The 23292-nt window shown below is 41.6% G+C and overlaps 1 protein-coding gene across 1 annotated transcript; it reads left to right on the top strand.

The window, feature by feature from the left end:
• Positions 1-2808: 2808 nt before the first annotated feature.
• LOC147856053 (ubiquitin interaction motif-containing protein) lies at positions 2809-19519 on the top strand. Its single transcript, XM_087329246.1, has 7 exons — positions 2809-3280; positions 3368-3446; positions 3531-3652; positions 10495-10621; positions 10970-11155; positions 18219-18290; positions 18522-19519. The coding sequence occupies exons 1-7, from the start codon at positions 2844-2846 to the stop codon at positions 19293-19295; spliced, it is 1797 nt and encodes a 598-aa protein (XP_087185372.1). The 5' UTR covers positions 2809-2843; the 3' UTR covers positions 19296-19519.
• Positions 19520-23292: the final 3773 nt, after the last annotated feature.

A 23292-nucleotide genomic window follows, 5' to 3' on the forward strand; every position in this document is an offset into this window, starting at 1 on the left:
TGGTGTGTAAGGTGTAATATGAAATGTGAATGTGTGAGTGTTAGGTGGTGTAAGTAGGTGTAACTACACCCATTCGGCTTTTTGTAATGATCACATCTTATGGTATTTAAACCCCACACGTGGGCCATGAAAGAAAAAGAGAAATATATTGACGTTACCCTCAACTCATGTCTGTCTCCCTCTCTCTCATTCATTCTTTGTGTATCCATCTCTCTCTCCCCTCACATTCGAATCCCCTTGGGAGGGGGGTGGAGCCGATCCACCCCCCACCCAATAAACATGATGTGCCCGGGTTTCTTGTAGTAGTTGCAAATTCGATTGTCCCGAGACTTGCTCCAACTTCGCTAGTAGTTCGACTGTCGGGAATAACTTCTTCCTCACTTGTTCGGTCAGTCGACTGAAACTTGTACTACATAAGCTTCATTTGTCGTGTCTTTTGCGAACGATTTCCTCCAAGATTCCTCAATCAGTATTGCGCTCGTAACTTCGGAGTACTTCATAGCAGTAGTAGAAGCATTGCACATGGTTGTGACAAAAGTTTCCCATGAAGGGGGGAGACTACTCATGAACAACGTTGCTCTCAGTTCATCTTCGATTGTAGTCCCTTGAGCGAAAATATGGGAGCTTAAACTTTTGTACTTGTTCAGGTGTGCCTGGACCGAGTCAGATTCTTTCATGGGCAGGTTGTAGAGGCGTCAAATCAAATATATCTTTGTGGTGGTGATCTTCTTCTCATAAGTGTCTGACAATTTCTTCCATAGTTGAAAGGCGGTCGAACAGGATTGCACTGTGAAGTACACTGACTCCAACAGATGCATCAGAATGGTGGCTCGGACAATTCTATCGAGTTTCGTCCACTCATTCGATTTGATTCCTTCTGGAGGGTGTTTGTTATCGATTGGATATATCCGACCTTTAACTATCAAATAGTCTTGCATCTGCTCTATCCAGTAGTTGAAGTTCGATCCGTCGAACTTCCTTAGACTCATCTTTGATGAGCCGGTGTTGATGCCATATGTGTCGACTTGTTAGAGTCTGTTTGTAGTTTACTACAAACGGTGGTGGGATGCAGTCAACTGGTTCACCCGATATCGTTCTAGTCGGATTCGAATACAAGTCGAATTGGCTTGCTGAATTGGACAATCGAATCTGTCGATTTGATTCTGATGCCGATTTCGAGATGTCGATCACAGATTTTGTGCCGATTATCCAGGTCGATCTTGCTTCAGGTGACTGCAATGATGAGAGGGACGGAACCGACTGGTCCTCCCGAGTGTCGTTCGGCCGAGTGAAGCATGTATTGGGGTTGTTCCTTGGGACAAGATCTGCTTTGAGTGATTATGACAAGCAAATAGATTGTGTCTAACCTGGTAAAGCACGATCTCGAAGGCTGATTTGATGGAGATTCCATTCCTAGTGGCTCCAATCACATAGGAAAGGTACAACCGATTGGCTTGTAGGATATGGCGTCCAATATGTATGTGGAAGTACGTGAGGACCTGTCGGTTACGTGCACAACAAACAACACAGAGAGTATGATAGAAGAAAGAATGGAAAGGTAGACACGCTTCAAGCTCTAATGGAAGCTCTCATTATTTTGTAACTCTTACACTCTTAGAGACTCAAGATACAAGACAGAGTACATTACAATGTTAGGTTGGAGGTTATATACTAAGCTCTAACTATTTGGATGTGTTCACACTAAGATACAAAGTGGAAGGAGTCAACCTTTTATGTCAACATGGCTTACCTTAAAGAGTGATCTAGCGAAACAGAGCACAAATCTTCAGTTTTCTTTCTCTTCAGTGCAACATTCATTGGTAAAGTTCTTGAATATCGAGACTTGCTACTCACATTCACACGTATCACGTGAAATGTAATATTTTTGGTCTCATAGGTCATATTTGACCTTCGAAGACGATAATAGAATCTCTCTCTCTCTCTCTCTCTCTCTCTCTCTCTCTCTCTCCCACACACAACCCTCCCGTTGCACAGAATCACTCCCGATTCTTTATAAGAACATTATCAACTGAATCGGGTTTGCATTCAAGTCGCCTAATTTCGTGATTGGTCGCCACAAATTGATGCTTTGCCACTTGGTTTAACGACTACATTAACTGAGGAGCCAATGAGTTACATATTAGCATGAGAAAAGAATCGATAGTGTGTATCGAAAGTAAGTTTGTCATGAACGCAGAGGATACTTGTAGAGGTAGAAGATGATAGTGACAAAACACTATGAAAAAGTTATCTCTTATTTGTTTAATGAGGAGAATGAGCTATTCTTCTACTATATTAGATGGACGAGTGAGTGAGAGGAGGTAGGAAGGAGATGATGGGTTTTGTTATAGCCAAACCAAGACAAGCCATGTGTAGTAAATAAAGTAAGTATGTATGTATGTAGTACATACTGATACAACATAGTAGAAGTAGAGTGTTTGTTGCGTGTGTTGAGGGAGGGAAGAGAGCTCTCTCTCTCTCTCTCTCTCACACACACACACACACACACACACACACACACACAGAGACAGAGACAGAGAGAGAGGCATTCTTTTTTAAAGGCCGGGAGGAACAGTGCGCTGCTCTTTCTTCTTCTTCGTCCAAAACAAAAGAAATGGCAATGGCAATGGCTATGGCTATGGCTGTGGCTATGGCGGACCATCGAAAAGAAGATCCCTGCGGCGTTTATGCGCAGGATCAGTAGGCGAAGAAGTGCGCTTCTTCCACCATCAGGATCCATTCATTATTGTGAGAAGAAGATCATCCGTGAGGGTGAGGGTGAGGGTGAGGGTGAGGGTGAGGACCAGGACCTCGACCTCCGTTTCTTCCTTCTATCTTTCCGCATGGCAGACGATGATCAGGAGGAGCTGCAGAGGGCCCTTCTGATGAGCATGCAACAGCCCACCCCGGAGGCGAAGCGGAGCAAGCCCCCGCGTGAGGCGGCGGGAGCTGATGCAGATGGCCAACCTTCTGCGTTGGCGTCGGCGTCGGCGTCGGAGGAAGGATTAGATGCAGAGGCTCGGATGAGGAGGAAACAGCGTGAATTGCGGGCTGCCGCCGCGGAGCAGAGAATGCTGGCCCTACAGAAAGCATCGCCCACGCCTGCCATCCTTGTGTCTGCTGCTGCTGCTGCAGTGATGACGGATAGGTCACCTCCTAAGATGCATGAAATAGAGGGAAATCCTTTGCCCCTTGATGAAGCGCATCGTCTTTTTTCAATCGTCTTTGATTCTCATGTATCCACAGATGTCATCACACAATGGTGCCACCAGGGTTTCAGGTGTTTGCACACAACCCCTTCCCCCCTTTCCTGTTTTGCTTCTCTTTCGTCTCTCTCTCTCTGATCACCCCATGTCTGTGGCCATAGGTTCAGTGCTGACCAGGAGACATCATTGGGGCTCGTGCAAAGAGAAGGAGGACCTTGTGGTGTTCTCGCTCCTGTACAGGTATCCATTACTCTATCCATTACTCTCCTGCCATAAAGTTCTACAACAGACATTGACATGAATGTTACCTTGTCGAAATTGTAGGCAGTGATGCTCAAGTATCTTCTCTTTGAACATAATGGAATGCATGATAGCTCAACTAACAGAGGAGACACCAGGCATTCGGATACACCCCCACTTGCATTCTCACAGGCTCAAAGGACTAGGTATGGATTTAATCCTAGTGAGATTGGGTTTCACATGAATATGGTGCTTTCAGTTGAAAAGTGAGGCAGCTTTAACTATGGCTGGCTTCTATAACTCTCATTAAGGCCATGGTTTTCATGTTTTCTAAGGTCTGTGTTTTATATATATGTTTTGCTTTTTTTTCTATGCTGAAGTGGCTTGGCATTTCACATTTTAGAATGGTTGATTTGCAGCCAAATCTCTGTTTCTGGTTCTTCGATGAGTAGACACAAGTGGACAGGGGTGCCTTCAGAAATGTTGGCTTACATTCAGACCATCTGTACTTGTGCTTCTGACCATTAGAAATCCTAGTCGGCCTTTAGAATCCTAGGCACTAAGTTGTTTCTCCCAAGTTTGGGAAACACAGCCTTTAACGAGAAAATAAGTCCATATTTTCGTTTTGATATATTATTTTCTCAACATGCTAACATTGGTATGTTTGGTGCGAACATGGAAGATTGTGTCTCCGCACTAACATGGTACCATTTGTCATCACATCCTAGAAGAGTAGCATTCAGTTGACAAGACCAGAAATCAACCACTACTCAAGAACTAATAAGAAGCTAATGAAATCAAATTGCGTCATAAGAAGCATAATATGGTGCATAGTTTCTATAGATGGTCAGCCTGTGTGGAGCTTCTTGTCCAATCAGAATTCTGCCATCCTTAGAGACTGACATTGTTGGGGAGGTTTTGCAAGGCATATATTTGTAACATGCAGGCATTTGACGAGACTTAGAACAGGAGTCCTGCAAAGTAATCTAGTGATTTTATGATAATTCCTCGCTTGACTTGTGGCGATGCATATAATGGCAAGTCTTGGTAAGCTGCAAAGTAAACTAGTGATTTTATGATAATTCCTCGCTTCACTTGTGAAGATGCATGTTACTTCGAAGATTCACATGGGCCTTTCATACTGCACTAAAGGTCACTGTGGGCCTTTCACATTGATAATAAGTATGCCAATGTTGGAGATGCATTACAGCATATATTTTAGTAGAATAGAAGGATCTTTCCATGTTCAGTGACGTAGATATCAAGATAAGAGTATTAAAGACACAAATGGAAGCTGTTGATTTTATGATAATTCCCTTGAATGACTCATGGAGACATGTAGAGAATAGAAAAATTCACACTGGCCTTTCATATGGTACTCATGGTCACTGTGGGTCTTTGATAGTGTTTAATCCCCATCCCCAGCCATGTGAGCTGGTGCCAACCTCGAGAACCTCTGCCTTGGCAGCTCTTAAATCTATGGAATACAAGCCACTCAGAATTTTGTGTTAGTCACTATTGGGAAAATTCTGTCTTAGACCAGGGTATCTTGTGGGCCACCAATGCTTTGTTCTACTAAATCATGCATTGAATAATCGTGTCCACAGGCTGGTCCAAAATTCTGTAGTTATCTGTCATGTGAAGGTGGGTTCCTTAAATTCCATCCTGTTGTGAAGAGTTTGTGTTATAAGTGTGTCCAACAACCTATGGTGGATCCTAGAGATGATTATTATGCTGGAAGATAGCTATCTCCCATGAAAGCTTTGGGTTGATGTGGTTACTACTGTGGTGCATGTTATCAAAGAGATGGAAGATTGATTCTAATCCATAAACTTCACATTTGTCGCAAACAACCATGTTTCCAGTGGATATTTATATAGTCACAAAATATATGCTCGTGTTTTGTGGAGGTCTGGTGTTTTGAGAGGCTATTGCACTGGAGGGACGCATCCTCATCTTGTTCACGTGATGGATCGTAGAGCACTCTGAGATTTCAAAGAGATATAGGTTGTATTATCCCAGTAAAGATGCACTTATGTTCTGCACTGATGTTTCCAGATGCTGATGTGCCATTGTCTTTCTCCATGGGATGAATCTTCCAATACTTATCTAAGAGAGCTGAACAAATCAATTTCCAACACAGGACTTTGAAGCTGTGGCAGTTTCAAAGGGTTTGTTCAACATATTTTAGGATAAGCTATCATAGATGATCATATTTCAGAGTATAGTAGGATCAAGAATGAACCTTGTTCTCTTTCTCCACTATGGGTCATCAGACAGTTGAGGAATATTGTGATATTGAGCATCTTTGTTCAGAGTTGAAGGCAGAAGATGATCCTGGGAAATCGCATTTATTGGAGCAAAGTGAGCAGTTGGTGGGGTACGTGCATGTGAATTTTCAACTGTGTTGATGACATACATCATGGGACGGAGAGCCTACAGATATAGGTAAGGCTAGAAGGCCATGGAACAAGAGATCAATGCCATCTAGTGGAATGACAGTTGAGAACTAGTTCTCTGACCAGGTACTGAATTATTATTGGGGTGTGATAGATGTTTTGATAAGCATAAGGTTAGACTTGCATCATATATAGCCAAGGGTTATGCTCAATGTCCCAAGGTGGATTGCTTGCTAACATGACACAAATGAAAATAATCAAGGAATTATTTTTTGAATTATCAACAAAAGGCAGGCTATTATATCAGATGGATGTAAAATGTGCTTTCCTAAGTGACATAAAAAATGTCGTTTATGGTGAGCATCCCCCTGGGATCCTGGATCATAAGTACAAACATAATGGTATATATACGACAGACTCAAGATGGTAGCTGTGGTCTTAAACAAGCCCAGTGATAAATTTCAGTGATAAATTGTGGATGACCTCATTGCTACAGGGGCTATGTTGATCTCTTTAGAATTGAGAGATATTTGAGATTTGTGATGATTGACATTCTCTTCTCTCTTGGCCTGCACATTTATTAGAGACCAAACTTTACGTTCATTTCCAATGGAGCTAAGTGCATAAATTGCTGACAGTCTTTGTGCCCTCCTATCTCAACTTCAATGGATCCATACCGGGTGCTATCAATTCATGATTTTGTGGATACTTCTTTGTTCCAGAACAAGCTGCACAGTTCTTTAATTGAACTGTTTTACACTCTACTTAACTCTCTTGGCAACCTTAGGTTTCCGTAACAAGAAAGATCAGTTGCAATAAGTAGAGTTTCTTTGCCAATGCCAGTGAAACGCATTGAAATAGAGGATCTAAGTTCTTGGATGAAACCATTGTACTAGTGTACAGGAAAGTGATCCCCGTAATACTTACTATTTGAAATTGGTCCTAAAATAAACCTACCTAAGTATGAGTACACATGTGATAATGTAATGGAAAGGTTTGGATACACCAATGATGAAAATACACCAATAATGAAAATACCTAATAAAAGTTCTAATATTATGGTTGCCTTAAATAGGCCAGACAAACTAATATCTAGCCTATTGTAACCTGCACATCTACTTCACAATCTCTAACTAGGGATTGAGAGCTGGGCTTGAAATTTCGCTACCCTACTTGGTCTGGATTCCTTCAGTAATGATATCAATCATCCAATTCAACACTCTTCCACAATGTGGATCCTTTTCATGAAATATAATGTAAACCCCTGAACTATCATAATAAGCCACTAAGTGAACTGTGGGAGATAGGCTCAAATGAGCTGATAAATGAGAAGAAAACGACTAGGAGAGCCAAGGGGCCTTTATATAGATGCAACTTAAATTGTCTGGCAGACTGTAGGCTCCATAAATAGGGGAGTTAGTAGGGTGTACGATCCCAACTAATTCCCTGAGAATTGAGTTAGGTCCCACCTCACTCTGTAATCAATAACTATGCTAAGAAATAACAGCAGTAAATACTGAACTGTCTGGCTGCTGTAGCACCCTAACTGCTGCTGAACTGTAGTGGCATTTATACACCCTCCTGTACACTGGGGATGGATCCAATAGATGACGGATGTAACTGAGTGACCAGATTTTTCGACTGCACACCTCTGATGAAGGTGTGTGCAATGTGTCTTCAGATGGACAATACTTGATCTACAAATCTCCAGCAAGGGCTTGTTCACATGCTCTATGGTGTTGCACCTCAATATGTTTGGTGCAGGCATGAACAACATGACTGCGATTGATGGTGAGGCAACACTAGCTATGTTTCAAAGCCAAGATGGAGCAGCTTCACAATGATTTGAAAGAGACATTTGAAATGGTAGATTTAGGTCTTCTCCACTACTTCTTGGGCTTGGAAGGAAGTCTATTGATCACATGGAGGCATATTTCTCAGCCAGCATAGGTATTGTCAACAACTTCTTGAAACCGATGGTATGGCTAACTTCATTCAAAAGGGGCAAGTTATTTGGTTACTCAGATGCTGATTTGGTAGGAGATTCTGACACAAGACAGTCTACATCTGGTTATTTCTTTCTACTTGGCTTAGGTTTGACTTCTTGGAAATCTTTGAAACAAAATCCAGTCTCCATTTTTTCAATAGAAGCTGAATATCGGGCAAATTGGATGCATGTTGTGAGCTCTTATGGCTAATACAAATTCTTGATTCTAACCAGTCCTATTCAAGTTCCCCGTGATAGCCAAATTTTTGCTGCCGCTAGCCTCTTTGGCACCACCCTGCTACTGTTCATATACAGTTTCTCACAAAGTAGTGGTAAGGGGACATGGTATTGGTGTGATGGAGCAAGGCTATGATTTTCATTGAGTGCATTTAGTTTTCCTTGGGTTGATTGGACATGGTAAGCAATGATCTCCTTGATCTGGTGCGGTTATGGCCCATGTGCCTTGTATCCCAGTACTCGTGGTTTGTGTTGTCATTGATGCTCCTCTACTTGCCCTATGGTGGCTCCTCCCAATGTCAATAGAGGTACGTGCATATGGAAGAAGTCAATGATGTGCCATTGTCGTTGCATCCTGTCTGGTAATATAATGGCTCATTCTCTATGTTTTTTGAGGTAACTTAGGTCATACATTCTCTTTTGTTTTCAAAATGTAAGCCAACCCATGTTTCTTTTCTCAACGTGTCAGCATGGAGCATCAATGCTATGCCATGTCTTGCTCTCTTGGCATGTGTGTATGAATGTAACCTTGGGCATCAACAAATGGGTCTCCATGAAACTCAAATGTAAATCTATGGTGGGCTGTTTTCCATTTCATGGTGAAGGCTTCCAATGTGGCTGAGTAAAGCATGGACGCATGTTCTCACTTCCCTTCCAATTGTGCCATCGGTGTGTGGAATCAGAAATACACTATGTTTGCCATTGTGCTATTTTTTATGAAATAAGAAGTATACCTCTACCTATTCAAAAAGTCTTTGACCATCTCTGCAAGGTAATGGAATATGAAGAATAATGATGCTTGGCAGTGTTCTTGCCAGAACTCAAGAGACATAGAAGTTGTTGGACAACAATACAACCACAACAGCTCATCAATTGTAAACCATCATAACTTCCTTTAGCTCCATCACTCCTCATGGTACAAGTGAATCAAGGGCTACACAAGTAGGGTCTCAAACACAAGATTCAAAGGCAGTTACAAAGAATTTTTCATGTATTTAGGCCACAATGTCCATCCCATCTTGGATCGGACCATGCTGGAGATCTTTCAAAGGCAGAAGTTTCAGTCATCTAAGCTCAGAACGTAAACTCGGCTTGTTCTTCTTGAAGCTGAGATGACATTTTAAGGCATAATCTAGAAGGCTAAGAGGTTTGTTCTGGTACCATCTGTGTAATGGTGGACATGGAATAGGAGTGACAGGAGAAATAGCTGAGATGCAGAAGAAAGAAAGAAAAATATATTAACATCTTTTAAATGGCCAAACTAGCCTTTAAGACCAATCAAGAGGTAGGATTTGCCATATCTAAAACCTTTTGTTGTCTCAGCATTGCATATGCCAAAAATCTAACATTATTTAAATAAATCAGAAGCAAAACTGTAGAATGCACAATGACTCGTTTTTCCTAATGTTCTCATATGGCCTCTTGGGTGAAATCTTCAGGTGGTCAATACCTAGATCAAACAAAGTGATGGAGGGCATCCTTTTTCCCATGGTGCTCATTAAATCTCTAAAAACGCCTATGCTTTTCCTCAATCCTGCAACTGGGCCACGGTTGCTTTCATGGCTTTTGTACTCCAAGGTTTTCTATCCATTCTCATAACTTTGCCCTTGGGATGCCAAACAACAATATAATTGTTTTCCTTTAAGCCAATGGCTTCCATTTTGACCCGAAGACAAACCAGATGATCAATAGTGCTGTTTAGGGTTTAGAAACCTGCTTATACCACAGCCCTCTTGATGCTCATAAGTAGGGCCTAAGTTTAGCCATACAACATCAAACATCACACGATAGCTGGTGAACTGGTTTCTAATTCTTGTCTTGATCCACTTATCTTGCTCATCTCATAGAAAACCTTGTCCAATTGCTTGATCTAGTAATGCCTGTATCCATTCATTGGTAACTGGTCCAGTACATTTTAACATTTCTGACATAGGTGGAGTGTAACTGCAGCCTTGAAGTTATTTAATGCAGTTCATCACCTTTTTAAATTCAAAGGCTTCCTTGTGCATTAAGGAAACACATTGGTCATGGAATTTTTATTCTTCATGTATAATTGCTCCACATATGTCAAGATTTCAGCTGAGGAGAAACGTCAGTTTACTTCCATGTGCTATTCCTTGATAGCTCTCCCTTTTGGTTCTTTATAAGATGCATTATATCCTATGTCTATAGAGAGAGCTATACAAAAATCTATTAAGGAGTTGTGATCTCTGAGCAAAGTGGATTGACTAGCAAAAACATAAAAGAATGCCAATAAATTTTCCTTCCAAAACCCGTTATGATTAAACTGCAATCATTTGCATTGATTGTTCTTCTATGTTAGATTTTGTCAATGCTTTTAGAATGTGGAATACCCTTATAGCAGTCATTACTGCATATAAATACATATACAGCATTATTGACTTTTAATGTGGCTTTGATGCAGGGCTTTGGTTTCCGCAATGGCAGAAATTCTATGGCTTATTGGAGGAAAAAATAAGAGTGTTCTGACAGTACTTAATATTTTTTCTTTGCTACCGAAAGACATTAGCAAAAATGAAGAACAAGATGAAGTATGTATTTACTTGAGAATATAAGAACCATAGATACTTTGTGTTTAGTGGGGAAACTGAAAAATATATGCACGTGTAAGTCAACACAACATCACTTTTTAACTGAATTTATACACGCTCACACCCATACAGAGGATTGTGGTTGATGTGAGTATCAATCTAATATAGGAAGAAATTTACTGTATGGTTAAATTCTTAATGTATATGCATTTACCCATGCCACAATGCATTTCTTTCCTAATGAAAAGTAGTTATGTATGTCTATAAATATGTCAACATATTTGTGACAGTAAGGAAAGTATACATATTTTCATGCCAAGTGATACTGACTTATTTTGACACCTGCAGATACTGGCCCAGCGATTGGAAGGCGTCTCGTTATGCTCTGGTGTGGATTTGCAAAGACATCTTAGAATCTGTACATTCTCATCAATGTCTTCTCTTCTTCATCAACTCACATCCTTGCTACCAATGTTTAGAAGTCGTGTTGGTGCTTTGCTGTTTCTTTTCTCAGCTCTTTTATCTAGAGGACTGGTAAGGACTTTTTCAGAATTCTTCTCTTCAAGGCCCATAAAGGTATGAAAGTGTGAGAAAAGCTGTTAATAGCAGCAGCGGAAGAGTTAGAACAAAATAGACACAGCCAAGCTGTGAGAAGGCTGTTAGACAGCTGTAGAAAAAATGGTTGCAAAGAGTAGAGACACAGCCAAAGAGTTGTGCTTGTTTCTAAGTAGCAGCAGAAAGTAATCTCCTTACAAAAGAGGTTGGTATAAGCCTATTTATACAAAATTGGGAATGGTTGTTTGGTAGTTAAGAGACTCTTGTACTACCAAATAGGTACAATAAACTAGGAATAAAAAAAAGGGAATATCTTGGAAAAAGTGGAAGAGACAAAAGGCATTTAAAGCATTGCAGATTCTAGAGAGAGAAGGCATTTAAAGAGTTGCAGATTCTAGAGAGAAAAGAATCTAGGAAGAGAGAGAATGTAGTACAGAGATAGTAAAGATGAAAGAGAGTTCAGGTCTAGAGCTGCCACCCTCCAACACCTCTCAGCTCCAAAACGGCGGTCCAACATTGAGTCGATCGAGGAGCTGATCAATGGCTTGCCTTGGAAGCGGCTTAGTAAATAAATCAGCCACATTTTCTTGAGTAGGGCAATATGCCAAGTTGATGACTTGTGATTTTACTAATTCATGAACAAAATGGTAGTGCACTTCAATGTGTTTTGTTCTACCATGAACTGCTAAGCTATGTGCCAAGGCACGAGCACTTTGGCTGTCAGTAAAAACTGCAATAGGAGAGTCTTGCAAAACACGAATTTGAGAAAACAATTGCATTAATCATAGCAACTCACAACAAGTATCCAAGTAGGCGCGGTATACAGCTTTTGTCAATGAAGTAGAAACTGAGTTTTGCTTCTTTGATTTCCAAGAAATCAAGCCTGAACCTAACATAAAACAATAGCCAGCTGTGGACCTTCTAGAATCAATATCACCTGCCCAATCAGCATCTGAGTAGCCAACAAGCTCAATGTCGCCTCTAAAAGAAAGACCATAGTCGAGTGTGTTGGCCAAACACCGAAGAACTCGAATAGCTGCTTGCCAATGACTTTGTCTTGGAGTAGTTGAGAATTGGCTGAGAATACTCATGCTATAGGACAAATCAGGCATGGTATAAGTTAAATGAAGAAGGAACCCAATTAACCTTCTATATTTCGTGATATCCTCAAATATGGGAGAATTGTCTTCACGAGATAGCTTTGAGTTTGGATCCATTGGATAGGAGAGTGGCTTGCAATTTGACATGCTATAGGTCTTAAGGAGCTGCCTGAGATACCTATGTTGGCTGAGAAAGATACCACCATGTGATTGATAGACCTGCATACCTATGAAATAATGGAGAAGTCCTAGATCAGTCATTTCAAAGGTTGTTTTGAGGTTAGTGCGGATCTCCTCAATTTTAGATGCAAGGGACCCTGTAATTAGAAGGTTGTCAACATATAATATGATCAAGCAAAGCAAATTATCTTGGGAAAAAACATAGAGATTGCTGTCAGCATTACAGTTTTGAAACCCAAGAGAGAGAAAGAAGCTATCAATTTTGTCATGCCAAGCTTTGGGAGCTTGCTTTAAGCCATACAAGGCTTTGTGTAACCTGTAAACCATGTTTTTCTGCTCTAAATCCCCGCGCGCGAGCCTTTTCATCCAGATGAACAAATTCGTCACTCAACGGCGGGCGGTCAATTCGCGTAGTTTTTTCTCGAAACCTAGAGGCTGTTCAACATAAACCTCCTCTTTCAAGTCACCGTTAAGGAAGGCTGACTTGACATCCATTTGAAAAATGGGCCATTTGTTGTGAGCAACAAGTGCAAGCGCACATTGGATAGAGGTGTACCTTGCTGTTGGAGCAAAAGTTTCCTCGTAATCCACTCCTTCGACTTGTGAGTAGCCTTTTGCCACTAAACGTGCTTTGTGCTTATCCAAAGTACCATCAGCATGGTATTTGGTTTTGAAAATTCATTTCAGTCCAATGACTTGTTGATGTGGAGGCCGTGGGACCAGCTCCCATGTATGATTCCGCTCAATGGAATCAAGTTCAACTTCCATTTCTGCTTTCCACTTTGGAAGAACAAGGGCCTCTTTTGCTGTTGTGGGTTCTTTTGATTGCACAACAGTGCACAATAAGGCAAAGTTGCATGAGTGAAGAGGCCGTTGTGACTTGCGTGTTCGAGAACCAGATGTATACTCATGAAGTTCAGCATCGGAGAGATGAGAATCACGAATGGTGGCTTGAAGCCACTTGGGAAGTGGTGGAAGATGGTTTGTAGAGGGAGGGGAAACAAGTGGAGTTGAGGGAGAGGATTGAATTGTTGGCGAAGTTAGAGATTGAGTAGGAGGAGATGGTGGGCTTGAAGATGTGACATCTTCGTCTAAAATAGGAGATTCCGGAGGAGCTGGGATTTCAACCATGAACTCAGGTGAAATCCTAGAATCATCCAACTGAGACTCCACAAAATGAACATCCCTAGAGATGACTAGGGACTTTGACTCTAAATTCCATAATCTATACGCTTTAGATTGTGTGCTGTAACTAAGAAATTTGCATTTCTTGGTTTTGGACTCAAATTTCGTCCTTTTATGATTTGAAATGTGAACATAAACATCACAACCAAAGACTTTAAAATGAGATACTGAGGGCTTTACACCTGTAAATGCTTTTGCATGCGTCATTCCAGCAACCGCTTTTGTTGGGCAGCAGTTGATGATGTAGACTGTTGTGTTCACAGCTTCACCCCGAAACGAGAGAGGAAGATCAGATTGAGATAGCATTGTACGAGCCATCTCTTGGACTGTCCGGTTCTTCCTTTCCACGACTCCATTTTGTTGAGTAGTATTAGGTGTAGAAAATTGGCAAGCAATGCCTCGATGAGAGTAGAAATGGTGGAAAGCTTGGGAGATAAACTCTCCACCATTGTCCGACTTGATCTTTTGAACTTTCTTTGATGTCTCGTTCTCCACGAGAGCTACCCATTCTTGAAATTTTGTGAAGGCTTGCGATTTTTCTACAAGAAAATAAACCCAAACCTTGTGGGAGAAATCATCAATAATGAGCATGAAGTAGCGTGCACCACCAAGAGTAGTGGTTTTCATGGGACCACAAAGATCCATGTGCACTAACTCCAAGATAGATGTTGCACGGTGAGTGGTTTCATGAGGGAAAGGCTCTCGATGTTGCTTGCCATGAAGACAAGCAACACATGGGGTATTGGGAGTTTTGAAAATAGGAAGACCCTCAACTAGTTGGGAAGAGGAGAGCTTTTGAAGAGAATCATAGTTGAGATGACCAAACCTAGCATGCCACAACGTGGGATCTTCTTGTGCCACCAACGCATGAGAGCCTTGAAAAAGATGAAGAAGATGAGATTTGGACTTTTCCAAGGGGCTATGGGAACTTTTCAGGTGGTATAAACCCCTTTCTTGTGTGCCACTAGCAACAATTTGTAGGTTGTTGGTGTCAATGACTTCCAAAACTAAGCTATCAAAGTAGACTCCATAACCTTGCTTAGTGATTTGGTAGATTGAAAGTAGGTTGGCAGAGATGCGAGGCACATGTAACACATCTTGAAGAATGACGTTCTTCATTTGAAGAATTGTTAAGAAACACATTACCCACACATGAAGCCTCAATGCTTGAGGCATCTCCTATGGAAATGTGGGAGGAGCTAGGTTTCACATCATGCAAAATGGATTTGTCATAGATCATGTGTGAAGTAGCACCACTATCTACTAACCACTCATCAATGGTTGAGGTAGTTGGTCCAGCCAAATGTGAAGTTGGTCCAGCCAAAGGAAAACTGTTTCTTTGGCTAAGTGGGCTGAGTTGGATTTTGGTGTAGGTTGATTTTCGGTAGAAGAAGAGTTCTTAGCATTGTCCCTTTTCTTTTTCCGACAATCCGGCTGAATGTGACCTTTGTAGCCACAATAATGACAAGTGAGCTCCTTGTAAGCTGGGTTGTTTGGCGGTCTTGGATTGGGTTTGTTGTAGGAGTTACCATTTTGCTTCCACTTGCCTTTACTTGTTGCATGTAGAAGCGCCTCATTGGAAGTTTGAGCACTTTTCTTCCTTGTTGCCCTATCTTGTAGCATACCAAGAAATGTATTCATATCAGGTGTGTTGGGAAGAAGAGAAATTGTGTCGCAAAATGCTGAGAATGACTCAGGCAACTTTATCATTAGACGATGCACAAACTCAACTTCAGTTGACTTGCTTCCCAAAGAAACTAGTTCCTTTTGGAGAGTAACAAATTGCGTTATTTGATCCATGATGTTGGGAGTGTCATGAATCTTGAGATTAGCTAGTTGGTTCTCAATAGCTATCATTTGAGCATGATTAGCACTTCAGTTGACTTGCTTCCCAAAGAAACTAGTTCCTTTTGGAGAATAACAAATTGCGTTATTTGATCCATGATGTTGGGAGTGTCATGAATCTTGAGATTAGCTAGTTGGTTCTCAATAGCTATCATTTGAGCATGATTAGCACTTCAGTTGACTTGCTTCCCAAAGAAACTAGTTCCTTTTGGAGAGTAACAAATTGCGTTATTTGATCCATGATGTTGGGAGTGTCATGAATCTTGAGATTAGCTAGTTGGTTCTCAATAGCTATCATTTGAGCATGATTAGCACTTCAGTTGACTTGCTTCCCAAAGAAACTAGTTCCTTTTGGAGAGTAACAAATTGCGTTATTTGATCCATGATGTTGGGAGTGTCATGAATCTTGAGATTAGCTAGTTGGTTCTCAATAGCTATCATTTGAGCATGATCTGCTCGATGGTACCTCTTTTTGATGGATGTCCATAGTTCATTGGCTGTCTCTTCATCTATATCTTGAAATTGATGAGCGATGCTTGGTTTAATATTAAACATGAGGAAAGCATGGGCACGAGAATCCTTATCTAGCCACGCTTCAATCTCAGCGTTAGATGAGCCAACAACTGATTTGGTTGAAGAGGATGAAGTTACTGGTGGTTTCTTTTCACTACCATTGACTACATTCCATAAACGATGGTATTGTAGCAAGGTCTTTATTTGTAGCTCCCAATCCAAGTAATTGTTCCCATCCAAGATGGACTCTTTGGGGAGTTGGGGAATGGTTGATGAAACAATCGTGGCATGCGAGGCCATGGATATCCTCCTCTTGAGCTACAACTGGACAATTTACAGCAGTTGTAAGTAGATGCTCAGGGTCTTTCTACTTCTCCCTAGATGCTAGGTGAGGCTCAGATGAGGGGAAAAGAAAAAAGAAGAACCTCCTCTGTAGGTTGGGAGGGTGGCTGCTAAGAGAACCTCCTCTATAGGGTTGGGAGGGAGGGATAAAAGAAGAGAGGTCTGTGTGCTCTTTGGCAAAAAAGAAATTCAGGCTGAGGATATAGAGACCTCACTGCTCTGATACCATGTGAGAAAAGCTGTTAATAGCAGCAGCGGAAGAGTTAAAACAAAATAGACACAGCCAAGCTGTGAGAAGGCTGTTAGACAGCTGTAGAAAAAATGGTTGCAAAGAGTAGAGACACAGCCAAAGAGTTGTGCTTGTTTCTAAGTAGCAGCAGAAAATAATCTCCTTACAAAAGAGGCTGGTATAAGCCTATTTATACAAAATTGGGAATGGTTACTTGGTAGTTAAGAGACTCTTGTACTACCAAACAGGTACAATAAACTAGGAATAAAAAAAAGGTAATATCTTGGAAAAAGTGGAAGAGACAAAAGGCATTTAAAGCATTGCAGATTCTAGAGAGAGGGGGCATTTAAAGAGTTGCAGATTCTAGAGAGAAAAGAATCTGGGAAGAGAGAGAATGTAGTACAGAGATAATAAAGATGAAAGAGAGTTCAGGTCTGGAGCTGCCACCCTCCAACAGAAAGTGGTGAGAAAAATTGATAACCCTAGAATTCTAGAGTCAGTAGCTTTGCATATTAGTTATGTAATTCATAACCAATTATTAGTATTTGTTGGAGACTTGAATACAGACATTTTAATATGAACTAGTAGCTGGCTGCTTCCAGCTTACTATTCTTTTTATGAGATGCACCTATTCACACATGTATATCTGTCCTTAGTATTGAACTGATTTGGTTTTTGGGTCTTATAATGGTATACAGATCCAGTTAGAGCATTATGTACATCATTGATAGAGTGAACTGTCCATGTAATTTAACAAATTCATGGTGATAGGACTTTAAAATACATCCTATGTTCATATGATTGGTTTGCGTCATCGATACTTTGTGAGGGGAAACTTTGATATGCTTTGATTTTGTCAATCTGAAATCAATTGCAAGATTGTACCAATAGAAGGTTAAATAGAACAATTTACTCTGTACTAGCTTTTTTGTTCTGTACTTTGCCTTCAACCATGCCATAGAATTAGAACAGAAACAATTTTCAACTTGTGTGTTTCAATATTCATAGTGTGCTGACTTTTCAGTGTAGATTATCTCTACAGTATAGTGCTACGGCCGTTGACTAGAGGTTAAGAGGATGAATGGTTGGTCGTTCTAAACTAATCACATTCCCTCTCCAATGTTGAAACATTACAGAGGCGAGCTCTCTCTCTTTGTAATAACAACATTTAAATTATATCTTTATAGATTAAAAAATTGATATTTTGACCTAATTGAATGTGGTTACTTTTCTTCATTGCCTAGTGACTCTGAAATTCCTGTTTGCATCATTGCCATTTTGAGAAAGACTGGTTATCTTGTGAATCATAATCATGAATGCCATTGAATTCTTCAAATATACTGATGATATTTTATTTCTAGATCGTGTTTAAGAGTAAAAACATAGGCATTATTTGGAGATAGGCTTACATAGTACTTGTTTAAAGTTACTAACTGTATGTATTATCAATTATTTTTTACAATGGAAGCATAAATGCTAGTATATTGCTGCTTTTGTATAACAAAGTGATTATTCCATCCTTTTTATCAGGTCTTTGAGTATGTCAATTTAAAATAGTGATCTGAGATTTATAAATTCTGATTTTGCACATCATATATGCAGGATCCTACTGAGGATTAACAAAATACTCATATTTCTTATATTGTAGGATGCTGTCCAACTTGACAGAGATGATCCTGGGCAGCCTCTTGTAACAACTCCTTTTGGACATGCTTCACAGGTATTTTTGTTTTGATCATATTATCCTCTTAAAAAGGGAATGCTTTTGAGCTTTCTGTTGTAGATTGTTCCAAGTTGGTGATGCCATAAAATTTCTCTACATTATTCTTCTTATGTTAGTGAAACATTCATCTTGTCCTTGGTACTGCTACACTAATAGAATATGTGTTTTTCTGGAAAGGGAGCAGCCTATAACATTGCCGTGATGTTCTGTCAAAACAATTTTTTGCAGGAGATTGTGAACCTTTTAATATCTGGTCAAGCTGTTCCTAATGTATTTGATGGGCACATGGATATTGGTGGGGGTATGCAGCTTAAAGGGATCCCATCTAATGTTGAAGTGGGATTCCTTACACTGTTAGAAGCTTTGAATCTTTGCAAAGTAGGCCAGTACCTGAAGCGCCCAAAGTGGCCCATCTGGGTTGTTGGAAGTGAGTCGCATTATACAGTCTTATTTGCTCTTGAACGTGGGATTCAAGATGAAAATGAATTAGAAGATAGGGAAAGACGCATCCGCCAGGCATTTGATTCACATGACCAAAGTGGTGGAGGTGGCTTTATTGGAGCTGAAGCTGTACAGCAACTTGTTCATGATATGAACATTGTCATGCCTCAAGATATGCTTGAGAACCTGTGTAGCAGTGATTATGTGGTTTGGAATGAGCTTTGGCAAGCACTGCATCAGATAGAAAAGAACAAGGGAGGATTGAAGGACACAGATTCTGTGCGAGGAATAAAACAATTTGACCTGTATCATTTTAATGGCATTGCCAAAACTGTAGGCAGCAGTAGTGCCGGTGAGGTTATTGAGCAACGGCCTCGATTGACCAAATTGCATGTTACAGTGCCCCCCAAGTGGACCCGAGAAGAGTTCATGATGGATGTGGATAAAGAGAAAATGGAGAAGGAACAACCTGCCCAACATGCTCCATTAGTAGATTGTATAAAGACAAGATGGCAACGAGCAACATGCAATTGGTCTAATGATCCGCCTAGCATTGTGTAATAATGGATAGTATTGAGAATGGCAACAACCTGACAGTAGTTTCGTTTATTATGGAACTCTTCTATTTGGCAATGAGTTAACCTTTTTTTGTCATCATGGATCTGTTTTTGAGAGGTAATTATTCTGGCAGCAATTTGAGACTATCTGAAAATACGTAACCATTGTATTTGAAATGCAGAGCACTTTTGGGCCACAATGAATCTGCTCTTTTGTGGTTACTGAAACCATGTTTTGCCACTTAGCATTTTATGGCTGATTCATAATGGTTGTTCATGAGCAGCAGAGCTATGGAACCAAAAACAGTTGAAAACAAGCTATCTCCCAAAACAGTTGAAAGCAAACTATCTTCTGTTTTTGGGAAACGAGGTTTGGGTAACTTGGACTTCCTTCAGCTGATTATTTTAAGTTTTAGCATCTTTGAGCAATTATGGATGGTATCTGATTACCTTCTTATGCGCTGAGTTTATGTTTTTTGGTATGCTGGGAGATGATTTCATCAGTAGCATATGATGACCTATAAATGTAATGCACATTACGTCATTTGTATGTGCATGGCATGACATGGCATCCTCATGAAATTTTCTTGTGGTGTTGGTCCCACCTTTTTTCTTCATTTGCCCATCAATGAAATTTCTTGTGGCATTAGTCCCACTTGTTTTCTTTATTGCACATCATATATTTCTGTGGCCATCAAACCCACCATGAGATTCTTCTATCACATTATTAATCAATACAAAATCTCAATGTTTCAATGAATCATTTCTTTGGCACATGTTTTATGTTTTTCACTTTTAAAAGACTACTGCAAATACCACAATTTTCTTCTTTATATCCATTGTACTGCCATATATGTATAAGACTTCATATAATTCCTATTGCCGCATGTAGAAACCAAAGAAAGATGACTTGTCACGTACCCGAGCAAGGAAATTGGTTTGGCAATTCTACTAGGGAAATTCTTATGTTGGAGTTAAGAACAAGGATCTTGACTTTTAGATGTGTTATGCTATATATCTTGCCAACAAAATCATGATGATCATATGCGGCCTTGACAGGGTTCTTAATGTTATTGGCTGCCTAGTGTGAAATGGGATGGGCCAACCAAACCATGCATATATATATATATATATATATATATATATGCCCTTTTTGGCATGTAAGGGTGTGTGGCGGTGTTCTATTGAGAATTGTAATTGTTTGTCTCCTCATTCTCAGTTTACTTTCTAGTTTTCTTCTTCTTTTTATTTTTTATTTTTTATTTTCTTTTATCTTCTTTCTCCTTTTGCAACCACAGCTTCTCCTTCTACTTCTTGTAGAGGAGGAACCGTGTGGTGTGAGCCACCCCTTTGGGCTAGGAGCGCGATAGGGGGCCACCACCAGCAGAACCTGAGTAGACCCAAAGGATCGGGTCGACAACGTTTTTGCAGCGCCCTGATGGTGGATGTCGTCAGATTCCCCCCAATCGTCAGCCCTAGCTCGCCACATTACATGATCTCTTATGCGCGCGCTTATTACAACAACCACCACTAGATGCAGGCCCGGCCCCACCTCCCTCTCGCCTGCCCAGACTTGGGCCGTTGGCCACAATGCTGCCAGAAGAGCTGAACGGGTGGTTGCACCAAACGGTGGCCTAGCTGAGCTACACGTCCTCTCCTGCAGCAGCGGAGTTTCTTCCCTCGTCTTCGGGTTCTCCTTCACCACCCCATCACCACGTTGGCTCTTGCCGCACCACCCGCCCTTCCACCGTCTCATGACATGTGGAACACCACTACCAATCCCACCTTCCGCTCACCCCCACTGGTCCTTTGCTGCTGCCATGCCATACCCTTATTCCATTTTCTCTAGGAATAGTGACGCGGAGGAGCACTTACGCCCATACCTCCGCATGTGGATGGTAAACCACATCGGCCAACGTCTAATGGGGTGGGATTTGGCAGCGTCACAAGTGGAGTTTGGTCTGTCACTGGATGGCCCACCCGCCACATGGTTCAAGGCACAACCCTTGACCACCTTTACGACATTCGATAGTCTTGCTGCACGCTTCAAGAAATTATTTCAACGGTGTTTATCGTTGAAACAGCTCCACATTGCCTATTACTCAGCAATGCAAGCTGAGGGCAAGCACATAGCAAACTACTACATGAAGTTTCAGACCTTCATGCAATGCTTCCCCACTCCTCCATCGGAGGAGGACCAGATCGACACGTTTATCTGGGGCGTCCGCCTACCAGTTGGACTTCACACAATCCACCTTAGAGGATGTATTCGATCAGGCACTCCTTTGTGAGGACACACCTTGGGTGCCAGCCGACGCTTCACAAGCTGTCCTAATATCCATGTACAAACTGTCACCACGACTGTCGCCCCGACATACAACACGCATCGCACCCTGCCACCGATTAGATATTTTACCATGGAGCCCCAACAGCTGGAAGCACAACCACTGTAGTCTCCGGTGGCTGTGTTTTGCACACGTTGCTACCAAGCGTGCCATTCAGTGTTGGAATGCCCCCTATGTTGTCTCCTCTGCAACTCTGTTGCACATGTCATTGCCAATTGCAAGTACAATTTGCTCGCACGGACCTTCACAAAACGTGGGTCTTTTTGGATTACCGTTTACTAGATGTCGATGAGAATGGATTTACCCTACCGAATGGCACCATCCCTATGATATGTAGAAGCTTTCCTCCTCTCTCTTTCAGTGGTCGGCAAAACTTGTAACAAAATATCTGGTAGTGACGCATGTGGTGTAAGTAAAATATGAAGAAAACAAACGCCTTTTTTTTCATTAGGATTTTGTGGACTGGTCTTTAGCCCACACACGCAACACTTCGAATCTCAAGATGCATGTAATCAACTGCACCAGGGCTACAATCGGCCGTGACAACGGTATGGATGATGATTCAACAACCAATTGCGCCACCAAGACCAACTGACACAAGACCCACCAACCCCTCCCACACATAACCTCGTCCCTCGCTGTTTCTACTGCAACCAACCGGGCCATTTTCAGAACGGCTGCTCGCAACGTCCCCCAACTGGCAATGGACCAAAAGTCAATTTGATCACAGCAGATGTACATATGGTCTAGACTCGGTCTCGGACACACGAAACAACATGGCAGTCACAGGACGAAGTGCGCCGCCAAATGCATGCCTGGGTGGGGTCGGCCGCAAATGACGCAAACACTCTCTCAGGAGAGGACATCGTGTGGCTCCTAGAGCCCTATAATATTACACTCTCGCTGGGTCGTCTCTCCGACCTTGTCCCGCGCTTTCACGCCCAAATGGAGGAGGAACTTCAACATTGTACGATGACTTCGTCACGACTATTGAACCCAATCCCAGACGCAACTTTACACGATGAACATTGCCCTTTCCTCTCCCTCGACGTCAACAGCCAACATGTGCAAGGGGTTGTCATTGATGACGGGTTGGGGGTCAAGGTGATCAGCGAGGCCACTTGCCGTGATCTCGACATCTTAGATTGGGCCCATTGCGCCTTCCATCTCCACATGGCAAATACTAGTGCAATGAAGCCGTTGGGGTGTCTCAAAGACCTCCCTATCACGTTAGGCAGCGAAACATTCCAAATCTCTGCAGTGGTGTTGTGCTTGGCCGATAATGGTCGATATCCTCTCCTCCTTGGACGACCATGGCTTCGCGTGGTCCAGATCAATCAAGATTGGCTGAATAATCGGCTCACGATCCCTCAGACCGTCGCATGCAGTCACCCCAGTGTGCGGCGAAACTGTCAACATGCTTGACGACAATACAGAAGAAGAAGTCGACGTGTATCAAGAGGAAAATCCCGATTTTGTACCAAAGTTCGAGATAGACGTACTCGACATCCTTGACCAACGAGCATAGTTGTTTGAGTCAACTGCCATGTCTGCCCTAGATGTGGAATCATTAGCCTCTCCTTCACTGGAAGCATTAGCCGAGCTTGACCAAGCCTCCACAAACCTGGAACGTGACCTCACACTATCACAAAGGGT

The sequence above is a fragment of the Azolla caroliniana genome, unplaced genomic scaffold (genome assembly GCF_043228905.1).
Source record: "Azolla caroliniana isolate FFs.n. ecotype wild unplaced genomic scaffold, voAzoCaro1.0.p SCAF_13, whole genome shotgun sequence".
NCBI classification, from domain to species: domain Eukaryota; kingdom Viridiplantae; phylum Streptophyta; class Polypodiopsida; order Salviniales; family Salviniaceae; genus Azolla; species Azolla caroliniana.

What these genes read in the sequence shown, in the direction of transcription:
- LOC147856053 (XM_087329246.1), top strand. Translation starts at nt 2,844, where the DNA reads ATGGCAGACGATGATCAGGAGGAGCTGCAGAGGGCCCTTCTGATGAGC. An exon ending in TGGTGCCACCAGGGTTTCAG is followed by an intron (nt 3,281 to 3,367) that starts GTGTTTGCACAC and finishes CTGTGGCCATAG; the next exon opens with GTTCAGTGCTGACCAGGAGA. An exon ending in AAAATGAAGAACAAGATGAA is followed by an intron (nt 10,622 to 10,969) that starts GTATGTATTTAC and finishes TGACACCTGCAG; the next exon opens with ATACTGGCCCAGCGATTGGA.